Raw genomic sequence first — 26,059 nt, forward strand, 5'->3', positions numbered from 1 at the left:
AGAAGCTTATGACCCTGATAATTCTGCAATGGAAGAGGTGAATTACATGGGAGAATCTTATGGAAACACCTATAATCTTTCATGGAGAAATCATCCAAATTTCTCATGGAAGGATCAATAGAAGCCTCAACAAGGCTTCAATAATAATAATGGTGGGAAAATTCGTTTTGGCAATAGCAAGCCTTTTCCATCATCTTATTAGCAACAGACAGAGAATTCTAAGCAGAGCCTCTCTGACTTAGCAACCATAGTCTCTGATCTATCTAAGACCACTCTCAGTTTCATGACTGAAACAAGGTCCTCCATCAGAAATTTGGAGGCACAAGTGGGTCAGCTGAGTAAAAGAGTTACTGAAACTCCTCCTAGTACTCTCCCAAGCAATACAGAAGAGAATCCCAAAAGAAAGTGCAAGGCCATAACTATATCCAAAGTGGCCGAACCTGGAGAGAGTAAAAAGGCAGTGATTTCCAGTGAGGAATACCTTGCTGGACGTCCAATGAACAATAAGGAGTTCCCTATTGAGGAACCAAAGGAATCTGAGGCTCATATAGAGACCATAGAGATTCCATGGAACTTAATGCTGCAGTTCATGAGCTCTGATGAAGATTCTTCCTCTGATAAAGATGAAGATAAAGATATTGTTGAAGAGCAAGTAGCTCAGTATCTAGGAGTAATCATGAAACTGAATGCCTTGGTTCAACAGAAATTACTTCAGAAGAAACCAGATCCCGGAAGGTTCTTAATACCTTGTACCATAGGCACCATGACCTTTGAGAAGGCTCTGTGTGACCTGGGGTTAGGTATAAATCTCATGCCACTCTCTGTAATGGAGAAACTAGGGATTTTTGAGGTACAAGCTGCAGGAATCTCACTAGAGATGGCAGACAAATCAATGAAATAGGCTTATAGACTTGTAGAGGATGTCTTAGTGAAGGTTGAAGGCCTGTACATCCCTGCTGACTTCATAATCCTAGACACTGGGAAGGATGAGGATGAATCCATTATCCTTGGAAGACCCTTCCTAGCCACAGCAAGGGCTGCGATTGATGTGGACAGAGGAGAGTTAGTCCTTCAATTGAATGAGGACTACTTTGTGTTTAAGGCTCAAGAATCTTTTTCTGTAACCATGGAGAGGAAGCATGAAAAGCTTCTCTCAATACAGAGTCAAACAGAGCCCTCACACTCAACTTCTAAGTTTGGTGTTGGGAGGCCACCATTAAGCTCTGAGTCTCTATGAAGCTCTCCAAGAGCTCACTGTCAAGCTATTGACATTAAAGAAGCACTTATTGGGAGGCAACCCAATGTTATTTAATTATATTTATTTTTTATAGACATTTGTTTTCCATTGCCATGTTATGTTTTCTTTAGGTTGAAGATCATGTGGAATCATAAAAACAGCTACAGAATTAAAGCGAAATCAAAAATAGAATAAAAAACAACACATCCTGGAGGACAGGCTTACTGGCGTTTAAACACCAGTAAGGATAGCAGAATGGGCATTTAACGCCCATGCAGGCAGCATTCTGGGTGTTCAGAAAAATGCCCAGTAAAGAAGGATTCCTGGCGTTTAACGCCAGCCAGGGTATCTGGCTGGGTGTTAAATGCCCAAAGAGGCAGTCAAGTGGGCGTTAAACGCCAGAATGGATAGCATTCTGGGCGTTTAACGCCAGGATGACACAAGGGAGGTAATTTTGTTTCCAATTCAATTTTTTTCAATTTTTTATGTTTTAATTCATAATTTTTTGCATCAAACAGATTTTAAACTTTCATCTTTCAATTTCTATTTTCAAAAATTAATAATCTTTCCAATTCTTTTTAATTCTTTTTCAATTCTTTTCAATTCCTTCCAAAACATTTTTAAAACTTACATATCTTCCCAAATTCTTTTCAACTCTTTTTAATTTTTCTTGTATACAATAATAAGTTTTCAAAATTAATTGCATCACTCTTCTTCTACTCCCTTCTATCTTATTCTACTCGAGGACGAGCAAAGTTTTTAAGTTTGGTGTGGAAAAGCTCAGTTTTTTGCTTTCCATGACCACTAATGGCAGCTAAGGCCGGAGAAACCTCTAGGAAGAGGAAAGGGAAGGCAGTTGCTTCCAATTCCGAGTCATGGGAGATGGAGAGATTCATCTCAAAAGCCTATCACTAGAAAGAGGATGGAGCAAATAAGAGATCCCACTCATGGACCTCAACAAGAGCATGAGGAAATTCCTCATCAAGAAATCCCTGAGATACCTCAAGGGATGCATTTCCCTCCACAAAAATATTGTGAGCAACTCAACACCTCTTTAGGAGAATTGAGTTCCAACATTGAGCAACAAAGGCAAGGAAGAGACATAGAGGAGCTTAAGAACTCCATTGGTTCTTCAAGAGGAAGAAGAAGCCACCATCACTAAGGTGGAACCGTTCTTTAATCTCCTTGTTTATTTTCTTTTCTATTTTCGTTTCTATGCTTTATGTTTTGACTATGTTTGTGTCTTTATTACATGATCATTAGTGTTTAGTGTCTATGTCTTAAAGCTATGAATGTTCCATGAATCCTTCACCTTTCTTAAATGAAAAATGTTTTCTGAAAAAGAAAAAGAAGTACATGAATTTCGAATTCTATCTTGAAAATAGTTTAATTATTTTGATGTGGTGGCAATACTTTTTGCTTTCTGAATGAATGCTTGAACAGTGCATATTTTTTATAGTGAAGTTTATGAATGTTAAAATTGTTGGCTCTTGAAAGAATAATGAAAAGAGAGAAATATTATTGATAATATGAAAAATCATAAAATTGATTCTTGAAGCAAGAAAAAGCAGTGAAAAACAAAAAGCTTGCGAAAAAAAGGGGGCGAAAAATAAAGAAAAAGAAAGAAAAAGAAAAAGCAAGCAGAAAAAGCCAATAACCCTTTAAACTAAAAGGCAAGGGTAAAAAGGATCTAAGGCTTTGAGCATTAATGGATAGGAGGGCCCAAAGGAATAAAATCCTGGCCTAAGTGGCTAAATCAAGTTGTCCTTAACCATGTGCTTGTGTCATGAAGGTCCAAGTGAAAATCTTGAGACTGAGTGGTTAAAGTCATGATCCAAAGCAAAAAGAGTGTGCTTAAGAACTCTGGGAACCTCTAACTGGGGACTCTAGCAAAGCTGAGTCACAATCTGGAAAGGTTCACCCAGTTATGTATCTGTGGCATTTATGTATCCGGTGGTAATACTGGAAAACAAAAAGCTTAGGGTCACGGCCAAGACTCATAAAGTAGCTATGTTCAAGAATCAACATACTAAACTAGGAGAATCAATAACACTATCTGAATTCTGAGTTCCTATGGATGCCAATCATTCTAAACTTCAAAGGATAAAGTGAGATGCCAAAACTGTTCAGAAGCAAAAAGCTACTAGTCCCGCTCATCTAATTAAGAACTAAGTTTCATTGATATTTTGAAATTTATTGTATTTTCTCTTCTTTTTATCCTATTTTGTTTTTAGTTGCTTGGGGACAAGCAACAATTTAAGTTTGGTGTTGTGATGAGCGGATAATTTATACGCTTTTTGGCATTGTTTTTACATAGTTTTTAGTATGTTTTAGTTACTTTTTATTATATTTTTATTAGTTTTATACAAAAATCACATTTCTAGACTTTACTATGAGTTTGTGTATTTTTTCTGTAATTTTAGGTATTTTCTGGCTGAAATTGAGGGACCTGAGCAAAAATCTGATTCAGAGGCTGAGAAAGGACTACAGATGCTATTGGATTCTGACCCTCCTGCACTCGAAGTGGATTTTCTGGAGCTACAGAAGTCCAATTGGCACGCTCTCAATTACGTTGGAAAGTAGACATCTTGAGGTTTCCAGCAACGTATAATAGTTCATACTTTACCCGAGATTTGATCGTCCAAACTGGCGTTTAAACACCAGCCAGAGACCCTTTTCTGGCGTAAAACGCCAAAACTGGCACCAGAACTGGAGTTAAACGCCCAAACTGGCATCCAAGCTGGCATTTAACTCCAGAAAAGGCTTATGCACGTGTAAAGCTCAATGCTCAGCCCAAGCACACACCAAGTGGGCCCTGTAAGTGGATTTCTGCACTATCTGTACTTAGTTACTTATTTTTTGTAATCCTTAGTAACTAGTTTAGTATAAATACTAGTCTTTCCTATTGTTTTATAAATAGAATAGATCTTTGAACTTTTTGGCTTATGCCATTTTTCACATTTGGGGAGGCTGGCCATTCGGCCATGCCTAGACCTTTTTCTCTTATGTATTTTCTACGGTGGAGTTTCTACACCTCATAGATTAAGGTGCGGAGCTCTGCTGTTCTTCATGAATTAATGCAAGTACTATTGTTTCTCTTTCAATTCTCGCTTACTACTTCTCCAAGATATACTCTCGTACTTAATTCAGTTAAGTCAGAATGAAGGGGTGACCCGTGACAATCACCCACTATCTTCGTTACTCGCTTAGCCAAGATCCGCATGCCTGACAACCACAAGCGGTCTACATGATATTCAACATAGTCATTGGATGACAGCCGGATTATAGTCTCTTGGGTCTCTAATCCACGGACCGAGTCCGTGAGGTTAGAACCTTCGTGGTAGAGGCTAGAACCAATTGGCAGCATTCCTAAGATCCGGAAAGTCTAAACCTTGTCTGTGGTATTCCGAGTAGGATCTGGGACGGGATGACTGTGACGAGCTTCAAACTCGCGAATGTTGGGCGCAGTGACAGTGTGCAAAAGGATAGAGAGATCCTATTCCGACACAAGTGAGAACCGACAGATGATTAGCTGTGCGGTAGCTGTACCTGGTATTTTTCATCCGAGACGAGAAATCTGACAGTTGATTAGCCATGCAGAAACCGTACTTGGACCATTTTCACCGAGAGGATCATACAGCTTGCCATGGAAGGGAGCATGCATGATTGGATGAAGACAATAGGAAAGCAGAGGTTCAGAAGCAACAAAGCATCTCCAAATGCTTATCTGAAATTCCCACCAATGAATTATATAAGTATCTTTATTTTAATTTACGTTTTATTTATCTTTTAATTATCAAAACCTCAAAACCATTTGAATCCGCTTGACTAAGATTTACAGGATGACCATAGCTTGCTTCAAGCCGACAATCTCTGTGGGATCGACCCTTACTCACGTAAGGTATTACTTGGATGACCCAGTGCACTTGCTGGTTAGTTGTGCGAAGTTGTGAAAAGTGTGATCACAATTTCGTGCACCAGTGGTACTGCCGAAGACATCGGAATGTCGTGAGTAGCGCGTATAAGAGCTTTTTGAGTCTAAAGTAGCATGTTTTCGCATTTTGGAGAACATTTCTTATGAAGTATACTAGGATTTGTGTTTTTTGCTAGTCTTCCCGGATTAGCGCCGCCACTAGCTCTTGTTCCATTATGGAAAATTAGAAATACAATGTTTCTCCCATTCTAGGCTTTGAGAGTATGAGAGGTTCTGCTAGCACCTTTTTGAAGTGATGAAATTCTTCTCTGTATTCAGGTTTCCACTTGAAACTAATGCCTTTTTTCATGAGTTTGAAGAAGGGGATGGCCTTCTAAACCGAGGCACCAAGAAATCGTGAAAGGGCGGCGAGTCGCCCGTACAACCTTTGGACATCCTTGATGTTTATTGGTGCGGTAATTTACAACCACACTTACTAACCGGCAAGTGAACCGGGTCGTACCAAGTAATACCTTACGTGAGTAAGGATCGATCCCACGAGGATTGATGGACTAAGCAACAATAGTGTTCGATAGGCTTAGTTAGACAAATAAAAATTGGTGTTGAGATGCAGTATAAAAGACATTAAACAATATCAAAAATATTGAAGAAGGGCAAGTAATTAAGTTGGGAATAATATATGGAAAAGGCAGTTAAGGTTTCAGAGTTATCTATTTTCTGGATTGACTTTTCTTATTAACTATTTTAATCATGCAAGATTTAATTCATGGCAAACTATTTGTGACTAGACCCTAATTCCTTAGACCTTCCTAGTCTCCTCTAAAATTCATCAACTGCCAATTCCTTGGTCAATTAATTCCAATTAGAGGGTGATGATCAAATTCTAGTTTATATGCCACAAGAATCCTAATTATCCAAAAATAAGGGGATTATATGTCACGTATCCCGTTAAATACAAACAATTAGAAATTCAGGATAATATGTTTTCAAGCTATTGTTCAAGTAAAGAGCTTTTCCAAGTTTTACAAGAACTCAAATAGAACATGGGTCATACTTCCGTTCCACCCAGATTCATAAGATAGAAAACGAAAACAATTATTGAAATATAAATCAAAACATGAATTAAAATAGAAAAGTAATATTATCAATCCATACAATAGACAGAGCTCCTAACCTTAACAGTGGAGGATTAGTTGCTCATGGAATATGGAATATAAATTTGTATGGAATAATGTTGTGGAATATGTTCTGGAACCACCCTATTGGGATTCCCTTTATAACTAATCCTCATAATTTAAAAATCAAATTTCTAAAATTAAAATTAAAATAATATCTTTTCCTAAAATAAGATTTGAATTTAAATTCGAATTAATTAACAAGTCTTCAGCTGATGGGTGGGACCACTTGATTTGTCCATTCTGCAGCTTCTAATCTGTGATTTCTGGGCTAAGAACTGCGTCAAAACAGCCCAGAAATCGCCCCAGCGTTTTTCTACATTTTCTACACGTGGCGCATGTGACGCGTCCGCGTCGTCCACGCGTTCGCGTCATTTGTGCAGATTCCAGTCCACGCGTTTGCGTCAGGCACGCGATCGCGTCATTGCGATTTCCTCCATTCCGCGCGGTCGCTTGAGCAATGCGACCGCGTCGGTATTCGCTAGTCATCTATTTGACTTCTTCTCTTTCTCTGCAGAAACTCCATCAAATTCCGCCAAATGCTACCTAAAATAAACTGTATTGTACAAAACTCAAAATAGCATCTATAGTGGCTAAAATATAATTAATTATTAATTAAATTCAACAATTTAGATGCAATTTCACTAGGAAAAGATAGACAAGATGCTCACGCATCACAACACCAAACTTAAACTGTTGCTTGTCCTCAAGCAACCAAAACTAATATAAGCTTAGGATGTAAATTTGCATGAGAATGAGAGTTCGATTAAGCTCATGTCTCTTCTTATAGTGGGGTTTATAACTACAATCCTGAATAGTTTTAGCATCTCACTTTATCCTTTGAAGTTCAGAATGATTGGCATCCATAGGAACTCAGAATTCAGATAGTGTTATTGACTCTCCTAGTTCAGTATGTTGATTCTTGAACACAGCTACTTTATGAGTCTTGGCTGTAACCCTAAGCATTTTATTTTCCAGTATTACCACCGGATACATAAATGCCACTGACATATAACTGGGTGAACCGTTTCAGATTGTGACTCAGCTTTGCTAGAGTCCCCAGTTAGAGATGCCCAGAGTTCTTAAGCACACTTTTTTTGCTTTAGACCACGACTTTAACCGCTCAGTCTCAAGCTTTTCACTTGACACCTTCACGCCACAAACACATGGTTAGGGACAGCTTGATTTAGCCGCTTAGGCCAGGATTTTATTCCTTAGGGCCCTTCTATCCATTAATGCTCAAAGTCTTGGATCCTTTTTACCCTTTGCCTTTTAGTTTAAAGGGTTATTGGCTTTTTCTGCTTGCTTTTTCTTTTTCTTGTTTGTTTCTTTATTTTATTAAATTTTTTTTTCGCAAGCCTCGTGTTTTTCACTGCTTTTTCTTGCTTCAAGAATCAATTTTATGATTTTTTTAGATTATCAATAACATTTTTCTTTTTCATCATTCTTTCAAGAGACAACAATTTTAACATTCATAAACTTCACTATCAAAATTTATGCACTGTTCATGTCATGCATTCAGAATCACATAAAATACCACCACATTTAAGACTATTATTCAATATAGACCCACTTTCTCATGCAATATATCACTCCTGTATTTTTGATTTGAATTTAAGCTCAGTGAGTAATACATGAGACATCTTTTCAGAATTAAAGCAATAGAGAGAACTAAACTAGTCCTGGGATTCTAACTAATAAAGGATCATGCAACAAACAAAGCAAAATAACAGGAAACCGGAACATAACATAGAAAAAGAGGGGAGGAATAAAAATGAAAGGAACTCAACCACCTTAATTTTCCTAGCGGTCGCTTTATTCTTCAGGTTGTGCTCCTTCGCGAAGATGATTCGCCTCTTTTTTGTACTAGAAAACCTATAAGCGCAGCGTCAACACCAAACTTAAAAGTTTGCTTGTCCTCAAGCAAAGAAGAACTGAAAATAGAAAGAGATAAATTATTAAAATGAAAGAAAAAATAAAAGGATAAAAGAAAAAGAGAGAATTAGGATTGGGAGAGAGAGAGAGAAAGAAAATTGGGTAGCGCAAGCGACGCGTTCGCGTGCAGCACGCGATTGCGTAAGTCGCGCATTCTTCATAATGACGCGATAGCGTCAGGCACGCGTTCGCGTGGATGGCCATATATGCAACTGACGCGAACGCGTCAGTCATGCGTCCACGTGACCAAATTTGTGCTTTTAGCACACTTCTTACCCCAAGCTGGCACAACTCTCTGCCCAAACGCTCTTTTACGTCGAATTTGCAGGTCACGCGGTCGCGTCACTGATGCGTGAATGACGAAAATCACAAACGACGCGAACGCGTGAGGTATGCGATCGCGTGGGATCGTTTGTGCGAAAGGCTCCATTCTGGCGCCACTCCTACACAACTCTCTGTAACTTTTTATTTTTTTCTCGCACCCCTAGATGACGCGTTCGCGTCAACGACGCTGGCACGTCGGGTGCTTTTTTTTTTTTGAAATATAGCTTGAGGTGTTCAGTTCCTGGAAGAACATAGCTGCATGATCAAAAAATTAGTAAGAACTCAAAAAAATAAAATAAAATAACTAAGAAAACTACTACTACGAAAAATAGCTAAGGATACGAATTTATCGGGTTGCCTCCTGACAAGCGCTTCTTTATCGTCACTAGCTTGACGGTCAGCTCTTCTAAGGAGGAGGATCATAGGGGCTCAGCTCTTCACCCCTTACCTTGAACTTCTTTCCTGTGTCTCCATAACGTAGGTCAATATGCTCTAGAGATATGATTTTGATTACTGTATAAACCCATGCTGGATTGCTGGTCAACACCACCTTCATTCTTGGGGAGAAACCTTCAGTGGGAATCTTTTTGTTTCTCCATCCTCTGGGTATTTTTTTCTTTTTGGGGACCTCCTCCTTGGTGGATGATGCAGTTTCAACACCAAACTTAGGTTTGATGTCAGGCAGAATTTTATCGGTTGTCACCACAGGAGGTTTGAGGTGCAAATTCTGCTGTGCATCATCAGGGGGTTCTTGAAGGTTTGGATCAATAAGCTCAGCCTACATGCACCTCTCTTCTTCACCTGTTGAATGTACATCTTTGAAGACATGAAAGACCAATTGCTCATTATGCACTCTAAGCACTAATTCACCCACTTCTACATCAATCAGAGCTCTTCCAGTGGCTAGAAATGGTCTTCCTAGAATTATAGAGGCATTCTCATCCTCCCCTATGTCAAGAATTACAAAGTCTGTTGGGAGGAAGAACTTACCCACTTTAACCAAGATGTTTTCCACTAATCCGTATGCAGGCTTCATAGATTTGTCTGCCATCTGTAATGCTATCTTTGTGGGTTGTGCCTCTTGGATTTGCAGCTTCTTCATCACAGATAAGGGCATTAGATTTATGCTTGCCCCTAGATCACATAGGGATTTCTCAAAGGTTGTGCTCCCAATGGTGCATGGAATTTGAAAGCTCCCTAGATCTGGCATCTTCCTTGGCAAGTTATTCTGAATGATAGCACTACATTCCTTAGTCAGGACTACTGTCTCATCTCCCATTAAACGCTTTTTCTTTAACAACAGCTCCTTCATGAACTTGACATAGATAGGCATTTGCTCCAAAACCTTAGCAAAAGGAATATTGATTTGTAACTTTTTGAAGATTTCCAAGAACTTTTAAAACTGCTTGTCCTTGGTCTCCTTTTGAAGTCTCTGAGGATACGACATCTTAGGCTTGTACTCAGGAGCCTTTGGCAGTGTAGGATAAGTGTCAAGAGAGTCTGGGAATGGGTTGTCTGCACGCTTTGGAGGGGCGTGCTCTACTTCTTCCTTCTTCTCATCTGGAGCTTCCTTTTCAACTAGCTCTTCATTGGCCTTGGTCTCAGAGCCAACTACTTTACCACTTCTCAATTGAATAGCCTTGTAATCTTCTCCTGGGTTCACCACTGTATCCTCTTGAAATGTACTTGCAGACTTCTCAAGTATTTGCTTGCTCAGTTGGCCCACTAGCACCTCTAAGTTTCTAATAGAGGCTCTGGTTTCCTGTATAACTTGTGCTTCCGTACTTGTCACTTGTTCACTTATTACGGTGATAGCCTTGCATTCCTCTCTTGGATTTAGAATTGTGTTACCAGGAAGGCTATTAGTGGTCCTCTGATCAATTTCATTAACCTTTGTGGCTAATTGACCCATTTGAATCTCTAGGTTTTTGATGGATGCTCTGGTTTCCTGTCTAAAACCTGTCAATATTGCTTCCAAATCATTGTTCTGCTGGAAACCGCCCTGAGAACTATTGTTGAAGTTCTGAGGTCTCTGAGGTTGGTCCCTCCACCCAAAGTTTGGGTGATTCCTCCATCCCTGGTTGTATGTCTTAGAATATGGATGATTGTTGGGATTTCTAGGACCACTCCCCATGTAATTCACCTGTTCAGAAGAAGATTGAGCATAATCATAATTATCATTTTGCATAAAGTTACCTGCCATGTCATAGGAGGTATCTTGGGGTGAATTTTGAGTGTTGATAGCTGAGACTTGCATGCCACCCATCTGTTGAGTAAGTAGATTTATCTGCTGAGACATAAGCTTGTTCTGAGCAAGAAGAGCATTAACAGCTTTTACTTCCAACACACCTCTCTTCTTGTGCAATAAACTGCCTGCAGAAGTGTCTAGGCTCATCTTTGACATCTCTCCTAAGCCTTCATAAAAGATATCCAGTTGGGTCCACTTGGAGAACATGTCTGGAGGGCATTGCCTAGTCAATAGCTTGTATCTCTCCCAAGCTTCATAAAGAGTTTCACCCTCCTTCTGCTTGAAGGTCTGAACCTCCAACCTAAGCTTAGTCAGCTTCTTTGGTGGGAAAAATTTAGTGAGAAACTCTGTAACAACCTTTTCCCAAGTATTCAAACTCTCTTTTGGTTGGGAATCTAGCCATAGCTTTGCTTTATCCCTCAGAGCAAATGGGAAAAGCATGAGTTTGTACACCTCTGGGTTTACTCCATTTGTCTTCACAGTATCACATATCTGCAGAAAATCAGAAATAAATTGATTTGGATCTTCATGAGGAAGTCCATGATACTGGCAGTTTTGTTGCACCAGGTTGACCAATTGTGGCTTCAACTCAAAGTTGTTTGCAGTTATAGGAGGCACCACAATGCTTTTTCCATAGAGATCCGCAGTAGGAGCAGAATAAGAGCCAAGCACTCTTCTCTGCTGATCTTTCTCGTTCGGATTTACCACATTGGCATTAGCATTATTATTTGCCATAGTGGATTCTGCAGCCTTGCAAAGTCTTGCTTGTTGTAAACGTCGCCTGAAAGTTCTTTCAGGTTCAGGATCAAAGTCTAAGAGATGTTCTTTGTCTCTATTTCTGCGCATACACAAGTAGAAAACAAGAAAAAATGGGACTCTCTACGTCAGAGTGCAGAGAAGTTCCTGTGAGGTAACCTGTGTAAGATAATAAAAATACTAACTAAATAAATAAATAAAATTTCAAAAATTTAAAAGGAAAAATAAACAGAAAAATTAAAATAAAATTAACTGGGTAACACCAAACTTAATTTCAGAAATTAAGGAAAAATATTAATATTAAATTTTTTTTAGATAAAAATAAAATAAAACTAATAGAATAAAAATAAAATTAAAAAAATAGAAAGAAACGAAAATGAAAATAAAAGAAAATAGAAATAAAAGAAAAATAAGCTAAAAAAATTAAAACGGGCTACAGTAGAAAAATAAAAAGCAAAAGGACGTAACGAAATAGGAGGGGGGGAAACAACGAAATACGGGAATGAAAAAAAAAATAAAATAAAATAAAAAAATAAAAATTACTAAAATAAAACTAATTAAAATTAAAACGCCTAATATAAACAATCAAATAACTAATAGTTGTTAATCACAATCAATCCCTGGCAACGGCGCCAAAAACTTGGTGCGGTAATTTACAACCACACTTACTAACCGGCAAGTGCATCGGGTCGTACCAAGTAATACCTTACGTGAGTAAGGGTCGATCCCACGAGGATTGATGGACTAAGCAACAATAGTGTTCGATAGGCTTAGTTAGACAAACAAAAATTGGTGTTGAGATGCAGTATAAAAGACATTAAAAAATATCAAAAATATTGAAGAAGGGCAAGTAATTAAGTTGGGAATAATATATGGAAAAGGCAGTTAAGGTTTCAGAGTTATCTATTTTCTGGATTGACTTTTCTTATTAACTATTTTAATCATGCAAGATTTAATTCATGGCAAACTATTTGTGACTAGACCCTAATTCCTTAGACCTTGGTCAATTAATTCCAATTAGAGGGTGATGATCAAATTCTAGTTTATATGCCACAAGAATCCTAATTATCCAAAAACAAGGGGATTATATGTCACGTATCCCGTTAAATACAAACAATTAGAAATTCAGGATAATATGTTTTCAAGCTATTGTTCAAGTAAAGAGCTTTTCCAAGTTTTACAAGAACCCAAATAGAACATGGGTCATACTTCCGTTCCACCCAGATTCATAAGATAAAGAACGAAAACAATTATTGAAATATAAATCAAAACATGAATTAAAATAGAAAAATAATATTATCAATCCATACAATAGACAGAGCTCCTAACCTTAACAGTGGAGGATTAGTTGCTCATGGAATACGGAATATAAATTTGTATGGAATAATGTTGTGGAATATGTTCTGGAACCACCCTATTGGGATTCCTTTTATAACTAATCCTCATAATTTAAAAATCAAATTTCTAAAATTAAAATTAAAATAATATCTTTTCCTAAAATAAGATTTGAATTTAAATTTGAATTAATTAACAAGTCTTCAGCTGATGGGTGGGACCACTTAATTTGTCCATTCTACAGCTTCTAATCTATGATTTCTGGGCTAAGAACTGGGTCAAAACAGCCCAGAAATCGCCCCCAGCATTTTTCTACATTTTCTGCACGTGGCGCATGTGACGCGTCCGCGTCGTCCACGCGTTCGCGTCATTTGTGCAGATTCCAGTCCACGCAATCGCGTCAGGCATGCGATCGCGTCATTGCAATTTCCTCCATTCTGCGCGGTTGCCTGAGCCATGCGTCCGCGTCAGTATTCGCTGGTCATCTATTTGACTTCTTCTCTTTCTCTGCAGAAACTCCATCAAATTCCGCCAAATGCTACCTAAAATAAACAGTATTGTATAAAACTCAAAATAGCATCCATAGTGGCTAAAATATAATTAATTCTTAATTAAATTCAACAATTTAGATGCAATTTCACTAGGAAAAGATAGACAAGATGCTCACGCATCATTTACCGGGCTGCTCATCTTGAGCATGGCCCTGTATTTTTCTAGGTCTGCCTTTATTCTCTGTTGTGTGATCATGAAGCTAAGGAATTTCCTAGATTTCATCTTGAAAGCATACTTCGTTGGGTTGAGGTGCATTCGGTTCCTCCTTAGAGTGCCTAGTATGAGTTTAAGGTCAACAATGAGCTCGTCTCCTGTCTCTGGTATAGACCGCTAGTTCGGTCCCCGAGGGAGATCTTTGACGATCTTTGTGATGAGTCTTTGGTATGTGGTCCTAGCATTTTTCAGTCCGAAGGGAATGACTGTGTAGTAGTACATGCCCTCGGGAGTCACAAAAGCCGTTTTCTCCTCATCTAGTTTGTGCATGGTTATTTGGTTGTACCCTGAGTAGGCATCCATGAAGATGAGGTACTAATGTCCCGAAGCAGCATCCACCAGTCTGTCGATGTTTGGGAGAGGAAAGGTCCTTCAGACAAGATTTGTTCAAGTCTGTGTAGTCGATGAACATTCGCAATTTACCATTTGCCTTTTTTATTAGCACGACATTGGCTAGCCAGGTCGTATAGGGTAATTCCTGGATGAAGCCTTCTTCGACCAAGCATCTGACCTACTTTTTTACTTTGGTTGCTCGTTCTATAGACATTTTCCTTCTTCTTTGGGCTATTATTTTGGCTTTAGGGTCCACAGATAACCAATGAGACATCAGTTCCGGGTTTATTCCCAGCATGTTGGATGGGGTGAATGCGAAGAGATCTCTGTTTCATTTATGGAGTTCCATGAGTTCGTTTTTTAGGCCGAAGGGTAGATTCTTGTTGATGAAGGTGAATTCGTCTTTAGTCTGCCCTATTTGTAACTTTTCCATGTCTCCCTCAGGTTCCGACCTGGGTTGATCATCTTGCCATGTGTCTAGGTCGGCAAGGAAGATTCCTGCCACATTCTGGGAGCCCTTTAGGAAGGCCAAGTTGGGGTTGTCGCATTCTACCGTGACCTCCTGGTCGCCGTGTATCATTCTTATGGTGTCGTTGTTGGCTTGGAACTTCATGATTAGGAATTTGGTAAATATGGTGGCAGAAAGGTTGTTGATTGTCTTTCTGCACAAGATGATATTGTAGGCCGTGGATTCTTTTAAGACCACAAACTCGGTGAGTATGATATTTTCTGGCTTCCAATTTTGATAGTGATTGGTAGCACGATGGAACCGTCCGGCATGAGGAAGTTATCTCCAAGTCGGGTTACTCTGTTGCAATGACTCTGTAGGTTTTTATTTTAGAATCCTAGCTTGTCGAAAGCTCCCCTAAAAAGGATGTTGGAGTCGGCTTTGGTGTCTACCAGTATGTGTTATACCAAGCCGGTCCCGACTCTAGCAGATATGATGAAGGAGGCATCTTCCGCCAAGGTGCCATTCTGGCAATCATTGGAGGAGAATGTGATGGTCGTCAGAAGAGGAAAGGGTCTTTTTTCGTCTTTTATGGCCAGCACCCGGAGATCCTCTTTTAGTGTCGATTTGAATATTTCTGTTGCATCTTTCCTAGGGATAATGTTCAAGATGATTGTTGGGTCGGTCTTCAAACTCTCCTGTTGTGCTTGCCTTACCATCCTGGGGTTGCATCCTTCCCGCTTTGGCGATCTTTCTCTTTCGGCTTTCCTAGGTTCTCGGATAATTTTGGCAAACTCAAGGAGTTTACCATCTCGAATGGTCTGTTCGAGAGCATCTATCAGATCGAAGCAGTCTTGAGTCTTGTGTCCATATCTTCTGTGATAGTCACAGTACAAGATTTTGTTACCTCCTGTCCGTTCCTTTAATTGTCGGGCCTTCGGGAGGATGCCTTGTTCTGCTATCTGATAATAGATCTCTGTGATTAGGGCCAATAGGGGGTGTAGTTTGTGAACTTCCCCAACCTAGGTGGCCGACTAGGGGAAGTGGATTTGAAGTTCTCTTTAGGAGTGTCTTTGGGTGAGGAGTTACTTCGAGATGTCGCGCTCCCATGCTGCAGTTTATTGGCTACCACGACTTGGCTTACCTCCTCATCGTTTATGTATTCTCTTGCGACGTTCTGGATTTCATGCATTGTCTAGACCGATTTGGTCATGAGGTACTTACGGAAGTCTTCATTCATGAGTTTATTGGTTAGACAGAGGGTGGTCACACAATCTGTGAGCCCGTCAACCGTTAGGCACTCATTATTGAACCTATCGAGGTACTTCCTCGTGGGCTCATCTTGCCGTTGCATGACTCTGAGCAGGCTGATCGGGTGTTTTGCTTTTGCAATCCTGGTAGTAAACTGTGCCATGAACTTCCTGGAGATATTGTCAAAACTGGCAATCGAGCCATTCGAGAAAGTGTTAAACCACTTGATTACTAGGCCGGCCAGGTTCACCGGAAAAGCCTTGCACCGAATTGCATCGGCAGCTCCTTTCATATTCATCCTGGCCTCGAAGGCCGTTAGGTGTTCCTAGGGGGTCTTTGATGTCGTCATACTTCATAAGAGTTGGTTTGTCAAAACCCTTTGGTAGCTTGGCCTTTAGGATCCTCTCGGTGAATGGGGTGACTCCCATTATCATGTGCTCGCTCCTTGTTCGTTTAGAATCTCGTCGATGTCTTCTGTCTTTGTCGTCGTGATGACGCTCTGGTTCACCGGGACACAATACAATTCTGGCATTTTTCGTGGCGCCGGTTAATAAACCACAATTTTATGGTTTATCTTATATTGAAATAAGTGGATTTTATCAACCTTTCCTACATTTATTCACTAAAATAGCATGGTTTTGTGAATTCTTTCTAAATTGTGCTTAAGAGTGAAAACATGCTTTTTAGGCTTTGAAATTACTAGTTTTAATTCACTTTAATCCCATTCGATGTCTAAAAATTTTGTTGAGTGATTTCAGAAGGATGGCTTGAAGAAGTGAAGAAAAAGCACGTAAAAGTGGAGAATTCATGAAGAAATGAAGTTTTGGAAATTTGCGCACTCATGCGTATGCATGCCTCATGCATATGCATGACTTGGAATTTTGCCAATTTGCACGTACGCATGCCTCATGCGTACGCATGACTGTCAACACGTGATTTACTAAAATGAACATGTGGTCGCAATTTCAGGGCTTTCCAAACCCAATCCAACTCATTTCTGAAACTATTTAAAGCCAAAATCAAGAAGGATGAAGGGGGAAGAGCAATTAAGAGTAGAATAGAACCATGTTTTAAGTCATTTTCTAGAGACAGAAGCTCTCTCTTCTCTCCAGAATTAGGGTATATTTAGTTTGAATTCCTTCTTAGATTTAGGTTTTGATACTTATTTTGATTTAGTTCCTTTATTTTTCCTTGTTTAATTGACTTAATTCTCTTAGTTTTCTTGTTAATTAATTTCTTATTTGTGCCACTTTTAGTTTTATGACTCTTGTTAATTTTGATTTTTATTAATGCAATTTGATGTTTCTATGTTTATTGTTGCTTAATTGATTTGTTGTTATTGTTTTCTTGCAATTGGTAGTCATAGATTTTATTATTCTTACAATTTTACCATACTTTTCTTTTATGCCTTCCAAGTATTTATATGAATGCCTCTTTTAGCTTTAAAGTAGATTTCTATACTCTTGGCTTGAAATTGAGTAATTCAGGTGACGCAAGAGTCGTTGATGTCTGATATTGATTGGTAATTCATAGTTGTTAGTTGTTCTTGTTTCCATTGACAAGTAAGACCTATGGATTAAGTCTGACTATGCCTATTTGACTTTCTCCCAATGTTGGAGATGACTAAATGGAATTAACACTAGGTAATCACCATGTTTGTGGTCAATGACTTGGAAAGGAAGCTTTGATTCTCAATCCTTGCCAGGAGTGACTTTTAGAACTTATAATTCTTTAGTTGTTGGCTTTACTTTCTTGTCATTTAATTTCTCGCCTCTTTATTCGTAAACCCCCTCTTATACTCATTACCAATAAGACGCACACCTCACTGCAATTTCTATGAGAGACGACCCGAGTTTTAAATACTCTCAATTTTTATTAGTTTGGATTGTGACAAGCAAATTAAACTTTGATTGTGAGAGTTTGTTGCCAGTTTATACTATGCTTGCAACGAAGAAGATCTTTGAGAAAATTCTAGACCGACAATTACCTTGCATCACCAGTCGGGTGATCTTTCATTCCTGGTTTCATGTCGTGATCTTTTCCTGGAGGTTGCTTGACTTGCATGTTCCGGGTGGTATCGTTCTTTAGAGGCAACTTGACCCTTCAGGGTTTATACTCTTTGGTAGAGCTCTTGGATTATTTGGATTACTTTCTCTCCTTGGCCGTCGGTTGTTTTGGTCTTATCTAACTGGCGGTCGCCTTCCTTCATCGAATCCTGTCAGGGGTAGGCTGGCGGTGCACGGTGCTGGTTATCCTTCCGTGGGTTGGTGGGGAGATGTCGTTTCGTGGTTCGTGCATTGGGTTTGGTGGGTCTGATACACGGAGATGGCTTGAGGACCGCTCCTCGAATTCTTCCATCATGTCTCCAAGACTTGGCAAGTCCCCACAGATGATGCCAATGTACAAGATGTCACTAGTATGGGTTGTAGGATGGATTAGGGACTCGCCGGTCGAGGTAATGACGCTGTTAGATCCTTGGAGCGGTGACGGATGGTACTGATGCGTGAGCATCTTTCCTATCTTTTCCTAGTGAATTTGCATTTGAATTGTTAAGTTTAATCAAGATTTAAATACTTTTTAGCCACTTTGAATGCTACTTTGAGTTGTGTACAATTCTGTTTATTTCAAGTAGCATTCGAATGGATTTGACGGAGTTTTATAAAAGAAGAGGAAGAAAGTGGATGATGTTGTCAATCCTGACCTCCTTGCACTCTAATGGACATAACCTAAGATATAAAAGTCCAATTGACGTGATTCTCATGGCATTGAAAAGCTAACTTCTAGAGCTTTCCAACGATGTATGATAGTATACCCTTTTCCTCCATTTCATTCGGCCTCAATGGCGCCAAACTTAGGATTCTCCAAGTTTGGCGCCACACTCACCTACCTCCAGGAATGCATGGCGTGTAATTGAAGCCAAACTTGAGAAGTTTAGAGTTTGGCACCAGTGCTGAAGAATCAGGAAGAGTGTGTGGCGTTGAAGTGAATTCAAACTTGGAATTTTCCAAGTTTGACTTCATGATCACCGTAATTGCTAGATTCTATACGGGTATGATGGTGCCAAGCTTGGCTCAGCCAAGTTTGGCGCCGCCCTTAGTGAATTTGGTGGTCCCCATCCATCCAAGGAGCCAGTGTGAATATTTTATTTATTTTTATTAAACTTTATTTTATTTTAAAATAAAAAAAGATATTATTTAGTTTTAGAAAATATATTTTACATTAATTATGATTAGATATATAAGGGAAAAGAATCAGCCCTCGAGCTCCTCTCTTTCCCTTGACCTCATTCCGCACTTTTCAATTTTTCAGAATCCTTATTTTCTCTTTGAACCATGAGCAACTAAACCTCTACTGTTAAGGTTAGGAGCTCTGTTTATTCTATGGATTAATACTATTACTTTTCTATTTTAATTCATGTTTTGATTTCAATTTCAAGAATTATTTTCGTTCTTTATCTTATGAATCTGGGTGGAACGGAAGTATGACCCTTATTCTATTTGAGTTCTTGTAAAACTTGGAAAAGCTCTTTACTTAAACAACAGCTTGAAAATATACTCTCCTAAATCACTAATTATCTGGACTTAACGGGATACATGACATATAATCCTCTTATATTTGGATAATTAGGGTTTCTGTGGGATATAAACTAGAATTGAACTTAATCTTCTAATTGGAATCAAGTGACCAAGGAATTGGTGGTTGATGAAGGTTAGAGGAGACAAAAAAGGTCTAAGGAATTTGGGTTTAGTCACATATAGTTTGCCATGAATTGAATCTTGCATGATTAAAATAGTTGGTAAGAAAAGTTAATCCGGAAAATAAATATTTCTGAAACCTTAACTGTTTTCTCCCATATTATTCACACCAACTTACTGTTTGCTTTATTAATTCTCTAAATTTACTGTTTAATGTTATTGAACTCTCAAAACACTTTTCTCGGTTTGTCTAACTAAGTAATTCACGCAATCATTGTTGCTTAGTTTATCAATTCTTGTGGGATCGACCCTCATTCACTTGAGGTACTACTTGGTACGACTCGGTACACTTGCTGGTTAGTTTGTGGGTTATAAATTTTGCACCAGGTACCTACAAAGATACTTCGACGCTTAAGTTAAAATGGATCTACGAAATATAGGTGTGGGTTTAGGAATGTGTAACATATTTGAGGGAGTCTTTGGCTATAACCTATAAAAAGAAGACCCAGGTCCCCTCAGGTACAATTCAATCCTCATACCTCATACCTCTCAGATCCATTCTGACTTGAGCGTCGGAGTGTCTTTGCAGGTACCACCCCCCATCGCTCCAGTCAAGCAATCCGATTCCAGCCTTGCCCGCGGATCCCCGATCCATCCTTCAAATCGTACCAGAGACATCTCGTACATTGGCGCCGTCTGTGGGGAACCCGCGCCAGCTGGGCCCGATGGGGGACGTCCTAGAGGAAACCCCCTCAAGCCAGGATGACTCTCAACCGATTAACCCAACCCCCGAACACCGCGAAGTCACAAACCAAGCGAGAATAGCGAGTACCGTCTAAAATGTGAACGATCATGACGTCACGGACCGACGACATCCTGAGAAAGCCAGCGACAAAGCAGCGCAGATCATCCAGGATCTCTGCCTCCGAGTTCAGGAACTCGAAGGCAAGATAACCAATAAAGGAAACCACAACAACGAGCACGGAAGCCATGCAACCTCCAGATCAAGATCTCGCCGCGGTAGATCGCCAACCCAATGACACGACAGAAGAGACGGTCGCAGCTGATCACGCGATCACAGACACGAGAAATCGCCAGAACGGCGATACAACAAGAAACATAACCGCAGTGCTTCTCGAGATCCGAGTTATCGACACTACTCAGACGAAGATCGGAGGGACCGAAACACCAAACGCACGAGAAACGACCATATAATAATGGGAGCTACACCCTTCACAGAAAGAATCCTAAGAGCAAAACTTCCCAAAGGCTTCGACAAACCTACCGATATGAAGTACGATGGAACTAAGGATCCCCAAGAACATCTAACGGCTTTTGAGGCCAGAATGAACCTAGAAGGAGCGGCCGACGCAGTCCGATGCAGAGCCTTCCCGGTAACCCTCGCCGGGCCAGCGATCAAATGGTTCAACGCCCTCCCGAACGGATCCATAACCAGCTTCCACGATATTACACGAAAGTTCATGACCCAGTTCACTACTAGGATCACTAAAGCCAAACACCCCATCAGCTTACTAGGGATCACGCAAAAACAAGAAGAATCTACAAGAAAATACCTCGACCGCTTCAACGACGAATGCCTAACGGTCGACGGACTCACGGATTCCGTCGCAAGCCTCTGCCTGACCAATGGGCTAATGAACGAAGATTTTCGCAAACACCTCACCACCAGACCGGTATGGACCATGCACGAAATCTAGAACGTCGCCAAAGACTACATCAACGACGAAGAAGTCAGCCAAGTCGTCGCCGCCAACAAGCGGCAGCACGGCAACACCCAGCGCGGCAATTCGGCTTCTCACCAAAAACCAACACTCAAAGAGAATCAACGGGACCACCACAGGCCGAGTAGCCGACCACCGAGAATAGGCAAATTCTTTAATTACACGCCCCTGACAGCACCAATTACCGAGATATACCACCAAATAGCAGATCGAGGCATCATTCCGAAAGCCCGACAACTCAAAGAAAGGACAGGAGGCAACAAAACCCTCTACTGTGAATACCACCGAGGTTACGGTCACAGAACACAAGATTGTTTCGACCTTAAAGACGCCCTTGAACAAGCCATACGAGACGGCAAACTCCCAGAATTTGCCAAAATCATCAGAGAACCGAGACGCGCGGAGAGAGATAGGTCGTCGGAGAGAGAAGGAAGTAACCCGAGAACCCAAAAGCAACCCCCCAGGGAAAGCCCGGAGGAAGATCCGACCATCATAGTAAACGTCATCACAGGCAAGGACGTATCAAGCAAGTCAAAACTAACAATGAAGAAAGACCTCAAGGTAATGGCTGTAAGGAACCAAGTCCCAATCTCCGCGGCCGACAATACGATAACGTTCTTACCAGAGGACTGCCAACACGGCACCTCAGCCGAGGACGCCCCTTTCGTCATCTCAGCTAGAATCGGGACAGGACTCGTACGAAGGATACTGATAGACACCGGGGCAGACTCAAACATCCTTTTTCGAGGAGCCTTCGATAAACTCGGACTCCACAACGACAACCTCCAAACACACTGCCATGGCGTCACGGGACTCGGAGACAACTTCCTCAAACCAGACGGCTCAATCACACTTCCCATCACCATAGGAACGAGCAGCCAGAAGAAGACAATCCTATCTGAATTCGTAGTCCTAAAAGACTCCACAGCCTATAACGTGATCCTCGGAAGGAAAACAATCAATGACTTCTCCACAGTCATCTTTACCAAATACCTCCTTATGAAATTCAGAACCGACGACGGCTCCGTCGGCACCATCCACGGGGACCGAGAAGTCACAGCCGAATGCGACAACACCAGCCTAGCCCTAAGGAAGAAATCCCGAGATGCGGCCGGAGTATTCCTAGCCGATCTGGATGCCCGACAAGACGACCAACCCAGGCCAGAGCTAGAAGGAGATATGGAAAAACTACAAATAGGGCCAACCAAGGATGAATACACCTTCATTAATAGGAACCTCCCATATGACCTCAAAGAGGAGCTCTCTCAACTCCTGAAACAAAAGAGAGACCTGTTTGCATTCACACCAGCCGACATGCCGGGAATAAACCCCGACCTAATGTCTCACCGTCTAGCCGTGGACCCCAAAGCTAAACCAGTAGCACAAAGGAGAAGAAAAATGTCACCGGACCGAGCCACCGAAGTCAAAAAACAAGTTAAAGCCCTACTCGAGGCCAACTTTATCCGGGAACTCCCCTACACGACCTGGCTAGCCAACGTCGTACTAGTGAAAAAATCTAACGGGAAATGGCGAATGTGCGTCGACTACACGGACCTCAACAAAGCTTGTCCGAAGGACGCCTTCCCCCTACCAAACATCGACGGATTGGTAGACGCTGCATCCGGTCACCGATACCTCAGCTTCATGGACGCATATTCCGGATACAACCAGATTTCGATGCACCGACCAGACGAAGAGAAAACAGCGTTCATCACCCCAGACGGGACGTACTGCTACACAGTAATGCCCTTCGGTTTAAAAAATGCCGGAGCAACCTATCAAAGACTGGTTAACAAGATATTCCGAGACTTATCCGGTAACAAATTAGAAGTCTACATAGACGACATGCTCGCCAAGACCGAATCCGGCGAACAACTAACCGACGACCTCAAGGTCATAATGAACACCCTAGAAAGCACCAAATGCGACTCAACCCGGCAAAATGTGCCTTCGGAATGGAGGCAGGGAAGTTCCTCGGCTTCATGATTACACAACGCGGAGTTGAAGCAAACCCAGAGAAATGTCGCGCCATCCTCGAGATGACGAGCCCCAAAAGCCTTAAAGACATCCAAAGGCTTACCGGCCGACTGACGGCATTGTCATGCTTTCTCGGGGCTTCGGCCCAAAAAGCAACCCCTTTCTTCAAACTAATGAAAAAAGAAGCCCCTTTCAAATGGGAGACGGAATGCGAAGAAGCATTCCAACACTTCAAGAGGGTCCTAGCAAAACCACCAATCCTCGCCAAACCCCAAACAGGGGAAACACTTTACTTATACCTCTCCATAACGGAAGAGGCACTCGCAGCAACACTCGTCCGTGAAAACGAGAAAAAGGAACAAAAACCCGTGTACTTCATAAGCAAAGTCCTACAAGATGCGGAAGCTCGCTACTCACGCTTAGAAATGCTAGCTTTCACACTCCTTACAGCCTCCCGACACCTACGACAATACTTCCAAGCTCATCTCGTGACGGTTCGAACCGACCAAGCGGTCAAACAGGTGTTGCAGAAACCCGACCTAGCGGGAAGAATGCTAGCGTGGTCCATCGAACTATCTCAATTCCAGATCAAATTCGAACCCCGAAATGCAATCAAAGCACAAGCCATGGCCGACTTCATCGCCGAGATGACCCCGGGAAAGCTCACCTCCGAATCATGGAAACTACATGTCGACGGCTCATCAAACTCCACCTACGGAGGCGCTGGAGTCATACTCGAAAATCAAGATGGAATCACGATCGAACAGTCGGTACGATACGAATTTCCAGTATCAAACAACCAAGCAGAATACGAGGCCCTCTTGGCAGGCCTATCCTTAGCCCGGGAAGTCGGAGCAAAGGTCCTAGAAGTAAATACCGATTCACAGGTAGTCAGTTCCCAAATTAACGGAGACTACCAGACACGAGATCCCCTACTCCAACAATACCTCGCCAAGGTAAACAAACTAAGAGAAGGATTCGAACACGTCACCATACAGCACGTCCCTAGGGAACGAAATGCCAGAGCAGACCTACTCTCTAAGCTAGCCAGTACCAAACCCAGACACGGTAACAAATCGTTAATCCAGGAAGTCGTCAAGACACCCTCTGTATCAACAACAACCAACGCTCACCTGACAATCTCAAACCAGGGATCTTGGACCTACCCGATCCTACAATACCTCATCGACGGAACACTGCCACCAGACCCCAAAGAGGAAAAACGAATAAAAAGGGAAGCTGCCAACTATACCATTATCGCAGGACAGCTATACAAACGCGGATTCTCGCAACCCCTGCTCAAATGCATCGAACCCGAGAACACGGAGTACATACTCCGTGAAATCCACGAAGGCTGCTGCGGTCACCACGTCGGAGGCAAGACTTTAGCCCAAAAAGTCATCAGAGCAGGCTACTTCTAGCCCACGGTTATCCGGGATTCCATACAAATAGTTAAAAACTGCGACAAATGCCAAAGACACGCCAATATCCACCAAGCCGCACCACACCAGCTCAGCACCATATCGGCAGAACGGCCGTTCGGCACTTGGGGCATCGACCTCGTCGGACCCTTCCCTACGACACCTGGCCAACTCAGATACCTCATCGTCGCCATAGACTACTACACTAAATGGATCGAAGCCGAACCCCTGTCCTCCATAACGGCAACCCAATGCCAAAAATTCCTCTGGCGTCAGATCATCACCCGATTTGGGATCCCCGAGATCGTTATCTCGGACAACGGAACCCAATTCACCGACAAAAAATTCAGAGAATTTTTAGAGGGGCTACACGTATCCCACCGTTTCAGCTCGGTAGAACACCCCCAGACAAACGGACAGGTGGAATCCGCAAACAAAATAATCGTCAAAGGACTTAAAAAGCGGCTCGACGAAGCCAAAGGGCTATGGGCCGACGAACTCGGGTCGGTCCTATGGTCGTACCGAACCACACCTCAAACGACAATGGGAGAAACACCTTTCCAACTAACATACGGTGTCGAGGCGGTCATCCCAGTAGAGATCGGAGACCCAAGCCCCAGGAAAACGGTCAGAGGTAACGACGAGGAAGCAGAACGAGACCTCATTGACGAAACCAGAAGCATAACCCATCTCAGGGAGCTAGCCCTAAAGCAAAGAATCAGCCTGAGATACAATCATGGAGTCATCCGGCGAGAATTCGCGGCCGACGACCTCGTCTTACGACGAAACGATATCGGTCCCCCGACCCCAGGAGAAGGAAAGCTCACCCCCAACTGGGAAGGACCATATAGAATCAAGGCTGTAATCGGAAAAGGAGCGTACAAACTCGAACGGCTCAACGGCGACGAAGTCACGAGAACATGGAACGCCGCCAACTTGCGACGATACTACGCCTAGACCAACCTACAAAGGTCGCACCCTCGTCCTCATTTCTGTTTTTGTACTTCTCCTACCAGTTTACAAATTCTAAGGTTTTATTTCCCATCTAAGTTTTAAACTCGGGTACTCTTTTCCGCCACCAACGGAGGGTTTTAACGAGGCCCAACCAATCAATAAAAATTCCATTAAAATAGCTATTTCTATTTTCCTTAATATCCCAAATACGGAACGAAAACACGGCCGCAACTGGGGGACTGATCACTCCCCAGGCCCAAACACGCGGATATCCACAAAAGAACCCGACCAAATGACGGTCCGAGGAAACAAACGAAATACACACGAAATAGCTTAAAACGGAATACACGATAGGCCTGGACGGCCCAAAAACAACAACGGAACATACAAAAGGCCCGAACGGCCAATAAGTACTGTTAAAGCGAAAATAAAGTGTTCCAAAATCAAAATACACGGCCCTTGGCCATCCGAAAATATCCAAAAACACAGAAATCCAAAGAGATAAAAAATAGAAGCTACTCAAAGATCA

At 41.6% G+C, this 26,059-nt stretch overlaps 3 protein-coding genes and 1 non-coding gene across 4 annotated transcripts; all 4 read left to right on the forward strand.

Annotated features, from left to right (window-relative positions):
• Positions 1–11,055: 11,055 nt before the first annotated feature.
• Positions 11,056–11,162, forward strand: LOC112731696 (small nucleolar RNA R71). The gene has a single exon (XR_003167463.1). It is a non-coding gene; the product is annotated as a small nucleolar RNA R71 (small nucleolar RNA).
• Positions 11,163–21,721: 10,559 nt separating this feature from the next.
• Positions 21,722–22,922, forward strand: LOC140176717 (uncharacterized). The gene is made up of 2 exons (XM_072208261.1): positions 21,722–22,713; positions 22,850–22,922. The coding sequence occupies exons 1-2, from the start codon at positions 21,722–21,724 to the stop codon at positions 22,920–22,922; spliced, it is 1,065 nt and encodes a 354-aa protein (XP_072064362.1).
• A 178-nt stretch (positions 22,923–23,100) lies between these two features.
• LOC112730018 (uncharacterized) lies at positions 23,101–24,576 on the forward strand. Its single transcript, XM_025780139.1, has one exon. The coding sequence runs from the start codon at positions 23,101–23,103 to the stop codon at positions 24,574–24,576; it is 1,476 nt and encodes a 491-aa protein (XP_025635924.1).
• Positions 24,577–25,119: 543 nt separating this feature from the next.
• LOC140176718 (uncharacterized) lies at positions 25,120–25,533 on the forward strand. Its single transcript, XM_072208262.1, has one exon. It carries the CDS (start codon positions 25,120–25,122, stop codon positions 25,531–25,533), a length of 414 nt encoding a protein of 137 aa, XP_072064363.1.
• The last annotated feature ends 526 nt before the right edge of the window (positions 25,534–26,059 follow it).

Source organism: Arachis hypogaea, chromosome 12 (genome assembly GCF_003086295.3).
Source record: "Arachis hypogaea cultivar Tifrunner chromosome 12, arahy.Tifrunner.gnm2.J5K5, whole genome shotgun sequence".
NCBI lineage: Eukaryota > Viridiplantae > Streptophyta > Magnoliopsida > Fabales > Fabaceae > Arachis > Arachis hypogaea.

What these genes read in the sequence shown, in the direction of transcription:
- LOC112730018 (XM_025780139.1), top strand. Translation starts at nt 23,101, where the DNA reads ATGCGACTCAACCCGGCAAAATGTGCCTTCGGAATGGAGGCAGGGAAG.
- LOC140176718 (XM_072208262.1), top strand. Translation starts at nt 25,120, where the DNA reads ATGGGAGAAACACCTTTCCAACTAACATACGGTGTCGAGGCGGTCATC.
- LOC140176717 (XM_072208261.1), top strand. Translation starts at nt 21,722, where the DNA reads ATGAAGAAAGACCTCAAGGTAATGGCTGTAAGGAACCAAGTCCCAATC. An exon ending in TCTAACGGGAAATGGCGAAT is followed by an intron (nt 22,714 to 22,849) that starts GTGCGTCGACTA and finishes GGATACAACCAG; the next exon opens with ATTTCGATGCACCGACCAGA.